Source organism: Pteropus alecto, unplaced genomic scaffold (assembly GCF_000325575.1).
Source record: "Pteropus alecto unplaced genomic scaffold, ASM32557v1 scaffold109, whole genome shotgun sequence".
In the NCBI taxonomy this organism is placed as follows: Eukaryota; Metazoa; Chordata; class Mammalia; order Chiroptera; family Pteropodidae; genus Pteropus; species Pteropus alecto.
In genome coordinates, this window is record NW_006494608.1 from 9,638,537 (window position 1) to 9,659,049 (window position 20,513).

The 20,513-nt window shown below is 36.1% G+C and overlaps 1 protein-coding gene across 2 annotated transcripts in view; it reads left to right on the forward strand.

The window, feature by feature from the left end:
* Positions 1 to 6: 6 nt before the first annotated feature.
* The window catches only part of RELN (reelin), a 457,821-nt gene continuing 437,314 nt past the window's right edge, over positions 7 to 20,513 (forward strand). For both annotated transcript variants that reach the window (XM_006925407.2, XM_025041934.1), the window contains exon 1: positions 7 to 232. In XM_006925407.2, the coding sequence (XP_006925469.1) occupies positions 7 to 232 (226 nt within the window). The remainder of the gene's footprint in view (positions 233 to 20,513) is intronic.

A 20,513-nucleotide genomic window follows, 5' to 3' on the forward strand; every position in this document is an offset into this window, starting at 1 on the left:
GGCGGCATGGAGCGCAGTTCCCGGGCCGCGCGGACTTTCCTCCTGGCGCTGCTGCTGGGGGCGACGCTGAGGGCGCGCGCGGCGGTGGGCTATTACCCCCGCTTCTCGCCCTTCTTTTTCCTGTGCACCCACCACGGGGAGCTGGAAGGGGATGGGGAGCAGGGCGAGGTGCTCATTTCCCTGCACATTGCGGGGAACCCCACCTACTACGTACCGGGACAAGAATACCATGGTAGGTACCTCGCATCAACGCGCTCACCGCCCAACCCGGTGCGCCTGCAAGCGCAGCGCTTTCTCCTTTCCTTCTTTCAAGAGGCCATTTAAACAAGAACCAAGACCACCCTTCCCTCAACACTGCGCTCTGTGGTGGGACAGAGAGCAAAGTTAGAATAGAGTCTCGAGTTGGGTTTTATTCACCACCCTCCACAGACCACACACACTGGCTCTTGAGAGAAACGCCTGAGAATTCTCGGGGGGTCGGTTTCTTTTCCCCTCACTCGTCGTTCGTGCAGCTGACACTTTGAATGATTCTGCGCATCTCGTTTTCTTAAACCCAGTACTTGGGTTCTAGACCTTTTTCCTGCTCCCGTTCCTCTCTACCCACCGCCCGAAGGGTTTCCGGGTGGGTTTGGGGCTGGCACCGGCTTTGCGGACGGGCTGGTGACTGAGGGACGCGCCCCGGTGCTCCTCCGCTCTGCGCGGTCGGCCGCGCGCTGCAAAGTTCCCGCTGCTCACCAGCCAGGAGTCCTTCCCATTTTATTCATTGTCCAGCAGCCCTCCTGAAAGGTAGCGGCTGCTCCCGGCTCTGTTTTTAAAGTGTTGTTTAAAATGTCAGTAACTGATGCTTTTCCTGATCCCTCTCTTACTTTTTACGTGCTGCTTGTATTTAGAATGATCTCTCTGATCTTTATTAATGACTTCGTCTTTTATCTGCACAGCTTTAATTTCCAGGTGAAGGCTTGTAAGCCCCTTATGATTTAAAGGTACCTTTTCAAAAAGGATCATTATGAAGTCCTTTATCAAAATTAAATATTGAAGTAAAATTTAGCTCCAAGCAATAGAATTTTATGTGGTGACTGTAGTTTTAATTAATATAAACTAGTAAATCGAGTTTGTGGGAAAATAAAAAGGTATAGCCTACAGTATTTCCTCTGGAAGGAATTTAGGAATATTTCACTTCCATGGAGCTTTTAAGCCGTGGCAGGCACTATTTGATAAGAATTTCAAGGCGAAAGTACTTATACCTAACCAAATAGAAACTATTGTCTAGTAATCTCATATTATAATTTCGATCTCTTGTAGGCTAACAGTTATTGACATAGCAGGAGAAAGTCCACGAAGCTGCTGGAGTTTCAGATAAACATGCATATAAAAATGATAAGAATCCTTGTTTTCAATTTTTCTTAAACTTTATGTGTTCTTTAAAATATGTAACCTAAAATGCTTTCTAGAGATTAAAAATAGTGCTTTTACAACTTCCTTGTGGCATGGTGGCAGCCTTGTCTGTAAAGTAGAAGTCTAATTTGGTGGAAATAGAGAATTTTGAAAATTGTCTGTAACTAGTCCTTGTAATAAAAGAGTTTACCAGATTCTCCTCCCAAGAAAAATCTGGTGTTTTTCTGGGATCATGAGAATCTTTAAGTGGAAAGACCAGTCAATATGATGGCAACCCAGAACTAAGACGTAGACTGATTGATTGAGCCCATCACCTTGTGTGACTCTTAGCAAAGGTGCTTGCCTATTATTAGTTCTATGTGTGAGAGTGATAGGTAAGTGAGTCAAGGGTGAGCTAAATGGTATGATTGTCAGGTTGTGATGGAGGACCATGTGATAATACAAAGCCTTATTTCTTTTTTTGCTTTCCACATCCTTTGTAAGGTGCCAGCATAGACAAATTAAAAATACCAAAATATGATATAGTATTTGCTTTTGTTATAAAGCTAGCAAATCTAAGTCTACTTAAGACTCTCCATAATCACATCCCTTAGTCTAAAAAGGAATGGGTGAAACAATAGAATAAAGTGTTATGTTATACTTCAAGTTGGATGTTGAGGGGAAGGAGAGTCTCGATTTCTACCTCTTTTCTGCTACTAGAACAGATAGAGAAATTTTATTATATAAGTTTAAGAAGATCAAATTATTATAAGGTTTGAGAATAGTTAATTTCAGATTTAAAATTCCTATTACCTTTTGATCAATATTTAGATTTTGTAACTGGCCATAGCTATAGACCTTCAGTAAGTTTTTCCCTATGAAATTGTTCTACAGGTAGAAATATTTAAAAATGAAATGATGCTTACATGTATGTCTTGTTCTTAGACTTGAAAATTAATGCCAAAAACATGTATGTAATATATTTTAAAAATTCAACTGTTGATAGGAAAACAAGATACTTTTATGGTTGACTCATTTTATACGGAAACAAAATAGAAGGTCATTTAGCTAAAATTTTTTGCTTGAGACTTTATTTCTAAGCTTCTGAATCTTTAAAACAGCAGTATGTCAGGAAAAATCACTTATCTATGATTCACATTGAACTTAGCATTTGGAAAAATGGTATTTGGGTATAGCTGATGATCGTCACTTTTTAACCTAAAAGAATGCATTGAGATAGAGGTGGTATGTACAGTGGCACCTAACACAGAATATGACTGTAAATGAGACTATGTCAACTGTCCTCTGGGACTTATGCTATGTGACAGAGCTCAGAATGTGAAATGGAGACGCAAATGTCAGACTGGTATAAGGGTGGTTCAAAATGATGGCCTTCTGTATGTGTAGTATTTTTTTAAAGTTTTCTATTGAAAGTCTTTTGAAAAAACAAAACCAAATATATAATACTAAAGAATTTGAAGCTCATGTGTCTAACAGAATTGCCACATATGTGCAATGTTAAGTGGTATACTCGCCTATTTGCAGTTCTGGCAACTTTGTAAACCGCACGATTGCTTCTACTAGTTCTCATCTCTTAATTAGGGGATGTCATTTGGTACCTCTCTTGTCATCTTTCTATATCTTTTAAACCTTTTTGCTATGAATGACTCTCTTGAAATGGCGTCATTAGTAACAATGAACTGTGGTGTCTTTGCATGAGTATACCACAGCGTAGAAGCTCAGCAAAAGAGGTCTCACATACATCCTGTTGAATTAGAAAAAAAGGCCTCAGGGTCAGAACTTTTTTCTAGACTTTCCTTTTTTTTGCCTAAATTCCAAAATATGGTCAATTTCTGAAATGTGGTTTCCAGGCCCAAACCTGGAGGGGTTTTTTTTTTTTTTGGTAGAAAGTTGCAAATGATGGGAAAATAGGAATGGAAATCTAGATGGTCCAGTCAGGTAGCTATTTCTATTTCCCAGCAATGTCCAGTAGATGCACTGCTCCTTTTCCTAGGGACCAGGCCTATTGCAAAACACGCAATGGTTGAATTGATGTCTGTTCCTTGCCTTTCCCATGGTAATCCCTCTTTCACCCCTACCTTTCAGGTAACTACTTACCGTTTTTTGATTGTAGCCCCTTTCCCCCATTCAGTTTATAGTGAATGTGCCAATATTTGTCAATATTAAATTTTCCCACAGTTTTAATTACAACTGTGGAAAGATATTTTCCCTTTTTGTTTAAAAAAATATTGGCATCACTGAACAGGCAAATAATATATTTAGGGATATAAAGACCAGATACTGCTGAAATCATTTCATTAAGGACCTATCTACTCTTAAGATGGGCTTTACTCAGTGACCATTAGAAGGAGAGGTCAGGCATTACAAAAACATTATCTATGAAAACCAAGCATAGATGAATGAGTCTGCCGAAAGTGCTTGAGCTTTGGTGAGACAATTTATCTGAATTAAAAAAAATTCAATTTTTTATTGAGATAACATTGGTTAATAATATTATATAAATTTCAGTTGGCGTAAAGTGGGGAAAATGTGCTGTTACAGTGCAACATATGCTCTAAAATGATTGAAGGAAAACAATTTTGCCTTAAGCAGAAATGATGATATGGCATGATGCTTTTAAAAGGGGATTTTTTTTTTTTTGGTATTTTTAAAATCCTATATCACTATTGGTTATTTCATGCTACATTTCCATTTTATTATTTATTTAATCATATTGTGGAGTGGGTGAGAAAACCAATCTCTACTGCTAAAACAACATTTACCTTAAAAAAAAAAGATAAAATCAGGGTAAAGTATTTAGGAGACTTTGTCCTAACAATTGCCAGTATTACTATTATGCATACTTGTGTTCTGGAATCAATTGGTTGTTATTTAAAAATCACTGTTCAAAGACAGTGCAATATGACCTTTCAAATATGGGACTTACATAAATGTTAGACATAATTTTTGGTTAATATACTCCAGATTAAATTTTGTTCAAAGGAGTGATTTTATTATTTGAATTAATCTGATATTGCTAAGGTAACTTGTTGATCAGGTATATGGTTATTTATCTTTTATATGTCTCATATTCTAAAACCATCATATTTAAACTCTCAGAATCATTTGTCAAATGTAATTTATAAGTGAACTGCAACTGTGTCCTTGTATATGACTAAGAAAATTGCGGATTTTAAAGCATTTTGCTCTACTTGTCATATATTTCATTTCACTTTCTACAATTTATTTCAAACATATTTTATTGATGTGGTTCATGTTGTTTCCTAAATTATATAAATGTTGCTTCAATTTATATTCCCTGTGTTTCAATTCCAACTGTAAACTAAAAAATCAGGTGTTTAGAATTATAATTTAAAAATCGCTGTTATTTAAAAATCATTGTTCAAAGTGATGTTGATCACTGTAAAAATCACTGCTTAAATGAAAACATCTCATTTAGGCAGATATTCTTACTTCACTCACAGCAATACATAACTAGAAGTTATTTAGAATATTTCCTTCCAATTTTTATGAATGTTTATTTTAAACTATTTCTATTTTCATTAAAAATGTTGAAGAATAAAATAAGAAAGTATCATTGTAATCATATGTATTTTATAGAACTATCTTATTAAAATAAATTTTTTTTTATACTTAAAAATTAGGTGATAGATATTTTAACAAGATTTTAATGTCAATGTTATTGGCTTCCAAAGTTTTTCATAAATTAATTCCATTTAAAAGAAAATTCTACCTTTGATTTATTTTTTTTCCTCTCTGAAATGGGTCAACTTTATAGACTAATCTGGGAACCTTACCTTATCAATTATTTAGGATACATTGCATTTTAAGTTATAATTGTCCTAATGATTATTTCAATGCTAATTTGACACTTATTTATTATGTCTTTAGTCTTTACATATAATTGCTGATGCATTGATCCCTTTATTTCAAAATAGCCTTTACTTTTGAAAACAAATAAATTGAATGATCAGTACTTTTTGAATATTGGCATTTAAAAAAACTTGGACATATTCTCACATGAAAATATAAAGTTTTTTTTTAATGTAAAGTTCTATGTCATCAGAAATAGAAAAAATGGTCGGCTCTGTACTCTGTCAGGAAAAGAAGGGAAGCAGAACATACTCATTTGGAATAGGCAGATTTACTGTGAACAGAGAAAAATGGTTTAGGCTGTGTGTAACTAATGAAATAACATATATATAAAAAGGGAAATGCATTTACCTAAATGTTTTGGTTTCAAGAAACATTGAGTGATTAACCCACCCCTCACCCCACCCATTTTAGAGTCGTTTATAAAATAACCAAACTGTACAATTTCAATCTCATTGAGCTTTAGCAAAGGTGTAGTAAAAACACATTTACAGAAATTAGAATTCAGTTTTCAAATATGAAAATCACAGAATGACTGGTCAAACACAGGAATGGTGTATTTTTAAAAAAATTATTCTTGGCTCTCAGGAAATTCCCCATAAGGAGATTTCACTTTAGTATCAGTTGTGTAGCTCAGAGAGTAATTTTCACCATGGTCACCTGCCATGCCCATCTCACTGAAGGCAGAGCTTCTGAAGAGTTGAGTGCTGTACTTATGGGTTAACCAATTATTTCTAAAATGTGTGATTCTCTAAAGCTATACATTTTTTTTTCTTCTTTATTTAACCTCCTGTAGGAACCAAGTATAGTTACTGGATTTTGGGATGTGCAGAAGGATCAGTACAAATGTACAAATTTTGATTTGTGGTTAACGGCAGCTCTAATCACTCAAAAACCAAAGCTAAGGTAATTTTTAGAATGCCACAAAGAAAATTATAAGAACCCTGAGGTTCCAAAGTAAACATTGAAAACTCAGGTTACGTTTTAATGCTGAATTAGCTTTCCTTAGGAAAATAAAACTTTATTTTGAAAACACAATAAATTAAATTTTATATTGATTAGAGAATTCTTTGAAACTTTAGGAGAGCTCATGAGAGTTTCAAATAAGACTGGTTGTTGATGTACACTAGTGCCCACATACCAAGTGACCTGGAGAAGGCATGGTAATAATTTGCCAAAAACTGCTACACTCACCTCAGAATCTTCTCTCTCTGCCCACTTTCCTTCCACCTGTATCTGACCTGCTTCTTCCCTTTGACTCTCTCTTCCTCCATTTGTTTTCATTGTCTTTCCTCTTCTGCTTCCTTCTGCCGCGTCACACGTCTTTGCTTTCCCTTTCCTTGTCCTTCCTCTTTTCTGTTTTACAACTCTATTTCTTTGCTCTTTCTATTCTTTCTCTTTTTCTTTCTTCCCTTCAGATTTCCTGTCACCATCTCTTCTCTTTTTCTCTCCTGAAAAATATCAGTACATTTATATCAATTATTGTACTCATTGGATATTTGCAATAATATAAGTGGGTTATTAGGCTTTTATATTGCTCTCTTAAAAAATTAATGTTATTTTTCTTTCTGTGACATGCACTTGCCCTTTTAAAATTTATGGGTTAGTTATTCCTAATAGAAAAGTGGGCCTTCCTTCTATACTATAAAATCTCTCAGAAGAACCTTCAAGACTGTAGCTGTTTAATTCTGAGTTAGCTACTTTCCCCACTGTCAGTTATATGGTCAAACTTCAGATTCTGAAGTTCATGCACAGCAGCACATATATACAACATTTTGGGAGACTGTAGAAACTGGAAAACTGCACATTGAACTAGCTTGGATCTCAAAGGAAGCTCAATTGGAGATGTCTTGAGTGCTCGATTATATAGAATCTTTTCTGGTAAATTGATAAAGGATTGTTTCTATCATCTCAGTCACTTCAAGTCATCTCATTTACTTGCTGGGTCATTACCAAGGCTCATAATTGCCATTGCATAGCTACGAAATAGATGCCACCTTTTTAGGTACTTGACACTCAACAGAGGTTAAAAAGGGGGTGGGGGACCTTGGTGTAAGGCAAACACTAGATTGGGAGTTAAGAAGGGAGGTGTATAGCCCTGGGCTGTCCCACAGTCTTTTTTGAACAAGCTCTATTTTATTGTTTTGTACCATGTGAACTCTAATATCTGTTCCAGCTCAAATATTCAGAGATTTCTTGGCCTTGAGCTCAGACTTGTTATACTAAAAAGAGAAATCCGGAGAGGCACAGTGATGTAGTAGAAAGAGTTCAGTTTTGGCAGCAGACAGACCGTGTGTAGATCTGTTCTCTGCCACTTTGGGTTGTGTGCCTTTTCCGAGCCTCAGTTTTCTCATTTCTAATGTAGAAATAATAATAGCTTTATTTCGGGGCTACAATTATTAAATTAGGTAATGGATCTAAAGCACCTGGCACACAATAGAAGCTTATTAGATCGCAGTTATTATTATCGTCTGGTACAGTCAACCAACATTAGACAAGGATATTTGAAGCATTGTATGTACAGCTAGGAGCTATTCACTCATGCCTGTTCACTTATGCCTTCTTAATATGTAGCACATTTCAAAGGAAATTCCAAATTGAGTATATTGAGGAGAGTGGTCACAAAAGTAAAAAAAAAAAAATCACTGGTCACCAAATACGTATGAAGGTGCCTCCTAGCCAAAATAAATGTATGATTTGCCTAGAATGGAAAGAGTATAGTTCTAGTCCCACGAAAACTCTTATTAACTTAGCCAATTCCTAAGTCAAACCTTTCTGTTCCTAAAGTGAATATTCTTCCTTAGTTGATGGTCATGAAAAAACCAAATTGTATGTGTTTAGATAAGTAAGAACCTCAGTTTAATATATTTTGTCAAATCCTATAATATATATTTCTATAACCCTATGTAAAATAATTTTAAAATACAAAACTATTTCAGTCAAACTAGAACTAAGATTGATTTTGATAATGGACCCAGAGTTCACCAGGTCCTCAAGGACTGAAGGAGGAAACTTAAATCCATAAGTGGTTAAGTGATGAAGTGAAAGGCCACTTCATTAACAATAAAAAATATGTTTGTCAGGATGAAGGCATTGGGTGGCCAGTGCATTCTGTCTGTCTGCTGTATCGACGTTTATATGGGTGGGCAAATGGCTATTAGTAGGTCGTTTGGGAGCATTGAGTTAGATGATCTCAACAACATCATCGTCTGGGAAAGCTTCCCTATCTAACTCATGTCAGCTGGGCTGGTTGGCATCTTCTTTCCTGAATAGTATTGGAAGAAGATTATCCTTGTTAAGATTATCCATAATGCCTTGTTATGTGGCATAGATTGCTTGTTGTTTACCAAGTCATTACTAAAATTCCCTTTCTTACTGATTTTGTCAAGAATAACTGTGTGTCCAGTTAAAAATATCTACCTCCAAGGCTCCCTTGCTATGTATTTAGTGAGATGAAGTGGAACTTGACTGGGTGGGTCTATAAGAAGGTTATTGATAAAATAGATAAAGATGATTTTGAAAAAGACTCAGCAAATACTTGCTTTTTGCTCTCCCCTTACCCATTTCTTCTAGTCAGGATGTGGTATAACCATCTTGTGACCTTGTGGATAATGTTCACATATTAAGGATGGTGGGTTTGGAGTATAGAAGGAGCTTGTGTCTTTATATCTTTGAGCAGCTGTACCAGCTCTGGAATACCTCTTCTGGACTTCTCGTATCATAAGAAAAATTAGGTTCCTTTTATTTACATCTGAATGTAATCCTAATGATTTCTTATAAGCACACAAATGACCCAGTTTACATTCTCTTTTAGGTCAGTCATAATTCTTGTATCAAGTTATGAGTTGCTTTGGTCTTCCCATAGAATCACTTTTGGTCACCTTGATGAAACTAGGATGTTTCCTAAGACATTTTGGATAATATATTTTCAAAATATTCCTCAAGGTGTGTAACTTCTGCAGGTGGCAAAATAGTGCATTTTATGTCAACTTTTCTAGTAATGCTTTGAGAAGGTAACTTGTGCTGGATCTCCAATTTCTGGAGTTTCTTATAATTGACAATTTATGTTAGTTCCTTCACTGAACTTTGTTTCCTATCTCTCTAAAATGCAATATTACCATATATAAATCCTGTTGACATGAAAAATACTTAGATATGTGACATGGTTGTGAACATAAACTCTGTCCCAACCTTAACCTTGTTTGTTATGTCTGGCTCAGCCTCTAGGACCAAATCCAGCATTGTCATTTCTCTTGCTTGCTACGTACCGACAGAGGAAACAGGCCTCTCAGTCTTACTTTCAGGAACATATAATCTTTTTGTTTAGGCCACTTTTGTTATGAATGTTGAAATATCTTATGATCATAGTTGCAGTTCTTTTCATATTTCCTTTTCTGCATAAACACTTCCTGCATTCCCATCCTGCAGAAAGATGTTATATGTCCAGTGTTTGTGATGGAGGAATATAAGGAAATTAGTTGGTTTTAGGCTTTTTTCAAAAGAGTGGATTCACAGTCCCATTCCAAGCATCAAAAAGATTTTTAAAAGGCAACTCAAGGGCTTATAAATAAATTAATAACAACAACATTAACAATAGCAAACCCTAAATAGCATTTAGTACTGACAGGCACTGATCTCAATGCTTTATATATATTAATTCATGTAATTCTCACAACAATCTTATGAGGTAGGTACTGTTATTTTCCTTTTATGGATATAGAAACTGAGTCACAGAGATGTAAATGTTTTGCTCAAGATCACAAAGCTATTATACAGGAGTGCTCTGTCCATCTTGCTTTAGCATCTGTACTTTTAACCAGTATGCATTTATTTTTAGAAATGACAATTATTTCAAGAAAGGGATAATAATATGAAATAATAAGTCCATTTAAGGAAGAGAAAACAAGGAAAAGTAAAAGCTAATTTTGTTTTTTAAAATAGATTGTAAAATCAAACCAGAAAGATAATATCCACAGCTAACAAGGCCAGAATTTCACGGTCCTAGATATTCCTTGACTAGATGTTATCTTCCAGATAAAGCACAAAGCAATCATTTAGTATACTGTTGACCTGAAAGAGTTAATATACCTTTAAAGTATGATGACAAATAAAAATATAACAAAGCGACTTGCAAGTTTTGTTCAAATTTATTTTTAACATTTTGATGAATGTAACTTTTATTAAGATTTTAAAGTATATAGGAAATTTGTTCTCTGACTCGCTAATAGAATTTAATTAGGACTGAATACAAGAGGAGAATTATAAACTTTGGCAGAGAGACATTTTAAAAGACTTTCATTGACTCATTGACTTTCATCTTTTTGTAATGTATTTCTTTCTTTAGCATATTCCTTAATTGTTATCAGTCTGGAGGTAACAGCCTGTGAAATTGAGTGATGTGGCATACAGTGAAAGTTCTGGGTGACAACTCAGATCTTTCTGTGGTGTTAGACCTGTTCGCTAGTCACAGGTCTGTTCTCACAGTGATATTGACACCAATGGCATAGTATTTGTTACGCACTTGCCTTTGTAGAGTTATTTTTCATACATGGATTATATCTTTAAAGATCACTTTTTCTTGAGCTCATTTGAGGAAAAAAAGCCATTGTGGAGCAACCTCTTTTGCCCTTGCCCACAGTAATTCACCTGGGTCAGATATTAGCCCTAGGCTTTGTGGCAACCAGGTGAGGGTGACACATGAGAGATTGCCAGGCTGTCAGTGTCTAGTGCCGAGAAAGAGGGCCTGCCCTTGTGTCATACTTACATTAGTAATACAAATGTTTTCCTGATTTGTCACCATTATAGTTTATCCCTAAGTTTGCCATTAGATCTGAACTGGGATCCACTGAGCCCTGGTAGAAGCTAAATCAGAGGGTGGAGAACCCACAGGGGTTCTCGGAGGGCCTGAAGTGAGGCCCATGCTTTCACTAGGAGAGGAAAATTCTCCTCATTACACTTTAACAAAAAGACAGTAGCCTTTATAAAGGTATTATAAAAAATATAGAGAATGTTCACATATAGATGTTTTCTCAGGTGGGACAAACCAGATTGTTTCTCCTTTTAGCATTTGCCGGTGAGCTGTGCCAGGCTGTAGCTCTAATTGGTAAATCTGTGAGCCTCAAGGGTGGGGTAGGAAGCCATATGACTGCTCGCCTAGTGATTTGACCTGATGCAAGTATTAAACCTTTTATAATATTTCCCTCACAAATGGTTTTTGTCAGCCTTTTAACAGAAACTGTGGGGCAGACTCTTCAATTTCAGTGATAAGTTGTGAAATATTTTAAGTATATAGAAAACTACAATAGAAAATTCAAAATTGGTTTTACTGATGAGGACTCAAGGGATACCTGTCTATGTTTATTGAAGTAAAATGCAAAATCTCTGTAGATCAAGCTCTTTATAGTTGTTAAAATAATACTCATTGGTTTGACCTGCATTTCTGAATGATTTTTGCTCTAAACAAGTTTGTCCTGTCCCACCTATACTACTTGTTCCCAAGTGTTTTTACAACATAATGAAAAGCATGGAAGCCCTGCAAACATAGAAAATTAGGAATTCTTGAATGAGGTACATATTTGGTTCCCATCCTGTAGAAGCAGTCGTAAAAAAAAAAAAGTCTATTATTTTTATTAATTAAAGACAAATAAATGTTTACAGTGAACACAAAGGATGTTTCCTCTTAGAAATGTTTGCTAGTGAAAGAAACATTTATAATCAGAACTTAAAGATGGTTTTTGGAATATTACTAAATAAAGGAATTTCTTAAGCTTTTATTTTGCCAATATAACAGCCTCTAAAACTTTATTTTTACTTATGTTGGAAAATTGACCTGATTCGAAGACTTAGGAGTTTTATTAGTTACCTTAGAGCTGTACAGTTTGGAGAGTGGCAGGTTTACGAGGTGGGTTAATTTGCAAAAAGGAAGGAAAACCCAAACATTAGACTTAGAATGATGACAGTGTATCAAGGAGGAGGGAGTGATCAAAGGAATCGTAGTGGTAAGAACTATGATTTTCTGGCTTTTCCGATTTTTCTGATTTTCTGAGTGAACCCTCTTCAGCTCCTTTCCTTTCTTTTGTCACTGAATTCTGATTCCTGAGATCACAAGTCTCATTGGCCTTCCTGGAGCATGGCCTTCCTGGAGCATGGCCATCCAACTGAGATGGTTGTTGGGGTAGGAAGGGTATCTCTCCAAAGAAAAATTGTGGTGCTATTACTCCAATGAAGTGGGTGTAGGTGGGGCAGGCAAAAAACCAGGTAATTGCACCGTATTCAATATATATGTTTAAGGAGTGAAAAGGTGTGGAATGGTCTCTGGGATAGTAATGTGCTGTTTACAACACAGGCCATGTGGAGAAGCACTGTGCTCTGGGGTTCATAGCATCCTTCATCAGATGTGAAGGTTTTTGTGGGGAGGGACGGGGGCAGAATTATCTTCTAATTACATATATATAGGGCTAGTCTAAAAATGATTTATCATGCTTTTGTAGATTTGTGAAAATATCTAATTCTCCTCTGAAATCTGCACAGTGCAGTACTGACTGCTGATTCTTGTACAAGAAGCTTAGAGTCTCCCAGGGATCTTACTTTACACTCAAGGGAGAGCAAAGGTAAATGAATGAATACATGGCTCAGCCTTCATGCATCACTGTAGTTAAAATGCTTCTGTCAGTCTTCAGCTTACTCAGGACCAAAGCACCACTTGTCACAGCTGATCACCCTTTTCTCCTTGACACACTTAACATTGGCCTCTGGGATTTCACTCCCAGTTTCTTCCTACCTCCCTTAGCCTCATTTGCTGTTTCTTTCTCTCCTCTATGACCCAGGGTTCTGTCCTTGCTCCTTTTCTCATTTTCATCTACCTCACTAGGGATGCCATTTATTCTGATGTTTTAGATGTCATCTAAAACTATTTCTTACTCCCTATGCAATATCTCCACTTGAATGTTTATTGACATCTCAAACTTAATATACCCCAAAATGAGCTTCTTGTCTCTTCTCACCCTGCCACCCCCAAAATAGTTCCTTGAGTCTCCTCGACTCCATTATTGCCACCTGAGTCCTTAACAGTTGTTCAGTCCCAAAACCTTCTTTAACACCCCACATCTGATCCATCTGTAAGTCCTGCTGGCTTTACGGTAGAACACACCCAGAATCTATTGTTGCCACCACCAGCTCTTGCCTGGATTATGGTCAGGCTCCTAATCACTTGCCCTGTTTCAACACTTGCTCACCTTCATTCTAGTCTTAAAACAGCAGCTAGAGTGATCAGTTAAAATAAAGATCACATTACTCCTTTGCTTCATACCTAGGGCTACCATACGTTCCGCCAGGTTGCCTGGAATAGGCTTGGTCTGCCTCTGTTTTCCCAGTGTCCCATCCAGTTTAGCATTTTTACCAACATAGTTGCCCAAATTTGAATGACAAATTCTGTTGTGATTCTATCCATCCCTCCCCATATCTCTGAGAAAAAGAGATAGTCCTTGGCATAGCCTATAAAGCCCTGTAGCAACTGGCTCCTATTTTTCTGATCTCAGATCTTACTACTTTCCTCTTACTCTTCTACTGAAATCATGAGGGCTTCTTTTTTGTTCTTCGAATGCATAAGGGGGTCTGTCCCATCTTGGGGCCTTTGTACTTGCTGTTCACCTCTCTAGCATGCCATTTCCCAGAGAGCCTTACGCTTCTTCCCTTCCTTATTCAGGTCCATATTCAAATGTCGTCTTCTCAGTGAGGCCTTCCCTGACCGCAATACGTGTAACTGTTGTCCTCTTTCTGCCCGGTACTCCATATCTCCCTGAACTGCTTTATTTTTTTTTCATAGCTGTTTTTATCATCTACATATTTTACTTTTTACCTTGTTTGCTTTCTGTGTACCATCAGTATAATGCCTTTAAGCTCCACTGAGGTTGGGATTTTTGTCTGTTTTGTTTGCTGCTCTATTGCCAATATCTAGAATAGTGCCTGGAACATAGCAGGCACTTTAAACATTTTGATTTATTGAATCAATGAGCAAAATTAGCACTTAGGAACCCTGTCTAATCTTAGTTAAAATTGTTGTTTGAAAGTGAAAATGTCAAAATAATTAATTAAGAGAATAATTTATGAAGATGGATTTGTGAGTATAATTTCTAAATTTTGGCTTTTCAATCCATGACAACAATGTTTAAAAAAAAATCTGAAAATCATGTTTCTACTTTCCCACCCTCCAAACTTAGAAAATTCTCATGGCTTTTGTGAGACTGTGTAATGGTATTTATAGTCATCTGTTGGATTGGCTTTGCTTTAACTGTATGTTAGCATATCCAAAAAAGTTCTCAGCAATTAGTGACTATAATTATTAATAGAAACTATAATAGACTTTAAACTCTTATTCCCAGAAGCTGCACCATAAATAAATTTGAAACAATTTTGATGAATGGGTAGCTAATTTGTATTTAAATTTTCATCTGAATGGGAATAAATAATGGGAAGAACAGGGACTGAAATAGTTTGGCTCTGCACTCTGCAGATATGTAATAACCTTATGAAAACACACAAAAAAGGACACTTAAAAAGTTTCTCAAAAGATTTTATCTTTTAAGAGAAATCTATTTGGGCAGAGATTAATCTACAAAGGAAACAGTGAGAATTCTGGATCTTCATTAAATTTAATTTACTGATACTCTGTAAGTTGAGAGGATCAGAGGTTCCAAACTTGTGGATATCAACACAAATGTTTCTAAGAGTTGTTAGTGAGAATTTCTCAAGTCTTACAGATGAGATTTAAAATATTTTTCTCACTTTATTTCTAACATATTCAGATACTTTAATTTATGAGCTTTTGAAATCAGAAGAGACTTAACTCCTAGAGATTTGTTGTGATACATAGCACAGGCTCGGGACTGGCTGTGTTCATTTTTGACTTTATGTTCAAGCTGTGTGGCCTTGAGCAGGTGACCTCACCTCTCTGTGTTTCAGTTTTCTCTTCGGAAAAACAGAGTGACGATTGTACCTGTTTCATAGATTTGTTATGAAACGTCTATGAGACAATACGTATAAAGAACAACACAATGCCTGGCACAGAAAATAATATTATTATCGTGGCATACTTCTGATATTTTCCTGCAAGTAAATAGATCTATACTTACAATAATAGAATTTATAATCTTTTTTCTCTTAACATTATGTGCTCATTATATTGACATTAAAAAAACAATTTTAATGGCTACATAATACGCTTCTGTCTGGTTGTAGCATGGTTTGTAAATTTATATATGTTTGACATTTTGGGCATTTTCATTTTTTTAGTGTTGTAAACACTGTAATGAATATCTTTGTATATCTTTCACATTTTGGCAAAAAAATTTTCCACTAAGTTGAGGTCTTACTATTTTTCTCATGAATTTTTATATGCACATAATGTTAATATATTTATGAAAACAGGTGTATCTTTCTTTTGCTCTCTCATATTGCTTTTGTGCTTAAAGAGTCTCTTTTCCTACTTAGAGACTAGGTAAGTATTCACATAAGTATTTCCCCTATCTTATTATATTTTATGGATTATCTTAACTTGCATGTACTATGCGTACATTGATCACATTTGTGTTCCTTTTCTTGTGGGGCAAGTGGCTCCCCTAGAACTGCAGAGGCACTCTGTTACAGTAAACTTCTGCTATTACCAGCTTTATCTTAGCTACTATTAGAAATGCTCTTGAAAAAGCTGTCCCATGCACCATATGGATTGAATTATTGCTACTGACAGTAGTGGTCAAGTGCAAATGCCAGATGCCATACTTAAGCTTTCGGGGACCTTTACTTCCTTTGACAGGATATAGTTCACTCTCCTGCACACAATTCTTTTCGGGATTCTAATCTGATTTGTGAAACACCACTGGGTCAGAGAAATGGCTTGTATCATGAATTCACTCTTTTGCTGATGGCACTTTTTTGGGGGTGCAAATCATAAAAGCATTTCTATCTAATCTTGTAGCACGTATAGATTACCTTATGCTTACATACATTGGCAGTGTGTGAGGCATCTGCCTCTTTATCAAAGAAAATATTAATAAGCCATGAAATGAACACATGAAATGCAAACTGAGTTCTTTCTAATTTAGCTCTCAAGCTACTCTTGTTGCTCTCAACTCTCATTTTATCTTTCTTGTAAGCCTGTCTAACATGACACACTTTATCTCATCATGGCCTTCTCTTTTTCTAAATCTAGTGATGTTGAACTTCAGAGATCCTCAAAGGATGACTGCCCTCTCTATTCCACACAGAAGTCAGGTGACTGATGCAGTAATTGTGGGACATGGGATCTTCCCATACCACTCCTGCATTCCAACCCTCTCAGTGTTTCTCAGTGGGACAGTGCTATAACTCTTTGCCCTGTAATTCTAAGAAGTATTCAGTGGGAAAATTTACAAAATTTTGTTATGAGATACTGTGGAATCCTCTTTGATATTGTGTTCAGGACTGTGCCCTTCCAGTGTGAAAAACTAATCTCTAAATATGATATCTTACTTGTAAGCAATTTGTGTTTTTATCCATCTGTGTACATGTAGACACAAATAGGATCAAACTGTACCTACCACAGTTGGCTTTTTTCAGTCAGCTGTATGTCTTCTGTATCTTTCCATGCCAATAAATGCAGGGTTTGATCTTTGTTTAGTGGCTACATGGTCTTACATTTTGTGGATGTAAACAAATATACTTAACCCCTCTAGTATTCAAATTTGGGGTAATATCTACAACAATGTGAGAGATTTTTTTCACTCGTGGTCATTATTTATTCATTGATGCTCAAATACTTTCACAGTATAAATAGAACTGAAATTTCAGGTTCAAAATTTATTAATAACACTAAGACATTCACACCTATTGCCAAATTGTCCTCCAAAAGATTACATGGTTTAACATTTTTGTCCAGCTGCCTATCACCAATGCTGGGCAATATAATTTTTTGTAGTGTGCCAATTTTATAGGTTTGAAAACTACTATTTTATAATTATTTTATTTTTACTTCTTTGATTACTAGAGAGATTAAATGTTTCTACTGTCTTATTACTAGTGTGTGTGTATGAAATATCTGTTAGAGCTTTTGCTCATTTTTCTTTTTTAAAATTCCTCTTTTTCATGTTGATTTGAAGAAATATTTTTTAATGTTAGTAATTCTTTGTAAAATATACGTTGTCAGTATTTTTTCCCTCAGTTTGTCGTTTATCTTTTGATTTTTATGTAGTTATACCTGTCAGTTGTTTCCTTTATACAGAGTGAGAATGACAATGTTTAGTGATATGTTCTCTGGAATCAGACGGGCCTAGGTTCTAATCTTGGCTCTGCTAGTTTTTCTTTTACAGGTGATTCTCATTATTTGTGGCAGTTGTATTCTATAAAGTGTCTGCAAACACTGAACTAACAAATACTAAACCATTGTTTTTAGAAGAAGCATAGAGTTAGGTTTCTGTGAATCTCTGGTCACATTTTCATGACTAATTAATACATAACTTGTTTTATGTGTATTTCTGTCTAAAGACACCTTATGTAAAATATATTGTTGATTCATTAACATTGAACTCATGGCCTACAGCACTATGACTCTTGCATGAATGTATTTTCTTTGTAAGGCACACTGGAGCCTTCTTGTGCTGGGAACACTGCAGAGCACTTCAGTACTATGCTTGGAGGCCATTTTAAACAGCAAAATAACCAACAAAACCTGTACATGTGAAAAATGTGGCACTAAATATATCTCAAAAAGGACATTTGTTTACAGTGTGAGACATAAGAAGGCAGTGTGTTGTCTCGTTTGTTGACCTCAGCAGGGAATGTGCAGTTGGGTGAGTCAACGTTTTTTGCCACTCTGTGCATGTCCATGAAGACTGTGAAAGCACCTCGAGTGTCGATTTGGGGGTTAGAAATAAATATTAGTGAGCAGGTGAATTAACAAATATAGAATCCATGAATAATGAGGATCGACTATACACTGCTATAAAGTTACTTAACCTCTCTAAGTCCTCCTTGTAAATAAAAAAAAAAAAAAGACTTACATCATAGTGACATGACAATAAATGAGATAATGTATATGTGGTATATAGTAAGCTGGTGAATGTTACCTGTTGTATGGTTTCTGACTTCAGTGTACTGCATATAAAAGTTTTCTGAACCCTCCATTCACATTTTTACACCCATTCTCTTAGTATTTTAAAAATGTTTGGTTTTTGTGTTTCTCAAATTCATTTGGAATGCATTTTGAAAAGAATGGTACTGATTAATTTTTTCCTGTATGTTCTGCCAGTTTTCCCAGTTCCGTTTATTGAATAGAACATTTTTTTCCCATTAATTCTTAACTACTCTAGTCCATAGTATAAATGATCTTTTAAATTATATCATCTACTGGCCATTTCTAGTATATAGGAATGTTATTGACATACATATTTGTACCTAGGCATCTTATCGAACTCTCTGAATGTTTTTACAAATTTTGGGGGATTGATTTTCTTCCATTTTTAGGAGGCATTTTTAAGGCATTGAAAAATGAACAGGACAGGATAGAGGACAGAGCCAGATTGCATACAAACCAGAAAGGGGTCACAACAATTTAATTTTATATCTTGCTGAATAAAATTTATTACCAAGGGCAAAAATAGTACACTGATATTTTAGAATACTTGAGGGGTTTCAAAACCCCTGCTTATAATCTTTAATTTTTAAACAATTCCCCAGCTTTTCCTTGTTTTCTATCTGAATAAAACGTGCAGTTTGGAATTGGCTACAGTAGGAACGAAAACACTGTAACTGCAGAGACTTTATCCAGAGTATTTTAGGGCAATGATCCCATCTAATTTTAGAGGGATTGGATGAATTGCACAGAGAAAGGGTTTTTGGTGGCTCTGTCCATGCTAGTTCTCTGGTGGGACATCTGAGAGTGGGGCAGCCACTCGTTCCTGTTATACAGTGGATATCTCTGCTCTTTCTCAGTTATTTTTTATGGGGCACCAACTAGTCCTCAGTAGTGACTACAGATACCTGCAAACCTGGATATCAAACCAATTGATAAAAGGGCAGTCAGTGTTCCAAGCACCATTTCTCTTCTCCTTGCGTTCAGCCATATTTAACAAGCTGTTTGCTTGACGATTACATATAATGCATCATAAAGTGATATTTAACCTCTCATTTTTTTTATTCGAGGGAAGAGATTTTATTTCCCTTAAAATCAATAAACATTTGTTGAGGGTCTGCTTTGTAAAAAGTATTCTGGTTGGCCAATGAAATAAAAATGTTTGATTTTTCTTGCCATCAAGGGGTTTGTAAACTAGTTCAAGAAATATATACTCGAAAATAAAACCAAATGCCAAGTACAAATAACAAACAATAAACGATGTGGCAAGAAATCACACTGGCTACATGAGCTATCAGACTTTAGACACAAGAGAAGCCCTCTGATCCAGAGCAAGCAAAGATGTTTCAGCATAGGCCTAGAAGCATTTAGAAGGGTAAGAGAGGGAAATGATATCTTAGGCCTGAATTGGGGCATAAGCAAAGTAAGGCTGTAGAGACTTCTAAGAAAGATTTCGTGGACAGTGAGCGAATAGTTCTGCTGGAGCTGAAGAATTTGTTAAAAGAAAGGCAAGAGGTATGGCTGATTTTAGCAGGTTCAGATTGAGGTGTCCTCCTTAGTCTGTGGGCAGCAGAGAACCACTGAAAGTTTATCCACTGGGGAGTTGTATCTTGAAAGCCTGTTTGGAATTTCTAGCTGGGGAATCTTCTGGACTTTACTGAAGTACAGATCTCCATTTGTGGACAGCTTGTGGGTGTGCAGCTTTGGAGTTCCCCGGGGTAGGCATGAACAATTGCTTATATCAGCTGGTGATCAGTGAGGTGGAAGATAACAGGCCCCACTTGTCTATGGGAAATGTTTTGGTTTCTTTATATAGTAGGGCTGTATAGAGTGGACTGGAGCAGTGAAAGTCTGAGGAAGGGAAACCAGGCACTAGGTTACTAGTAATAAGAGGGAAGGCAGTCTAGCAAAGTAAGAGTGTGGGTTCTGCTGTAGGTCTGAGTGTGTGAGAATCCTGCCTCCACCTCTAAGCCTCAGTTTCCTAATCTGTAAAATAATAGCACTTCTTTCATAAGTGCATGTAAAAGGCCTAGCCCATTATCTGGCATATATTCAATGCTCAATAAATATTAGTTATTACTGGGGCTTTGGCAAAGAGGAGGCTGGAAAAGGTCACAGGGCAGGATAAACAGGCTTGATTAAT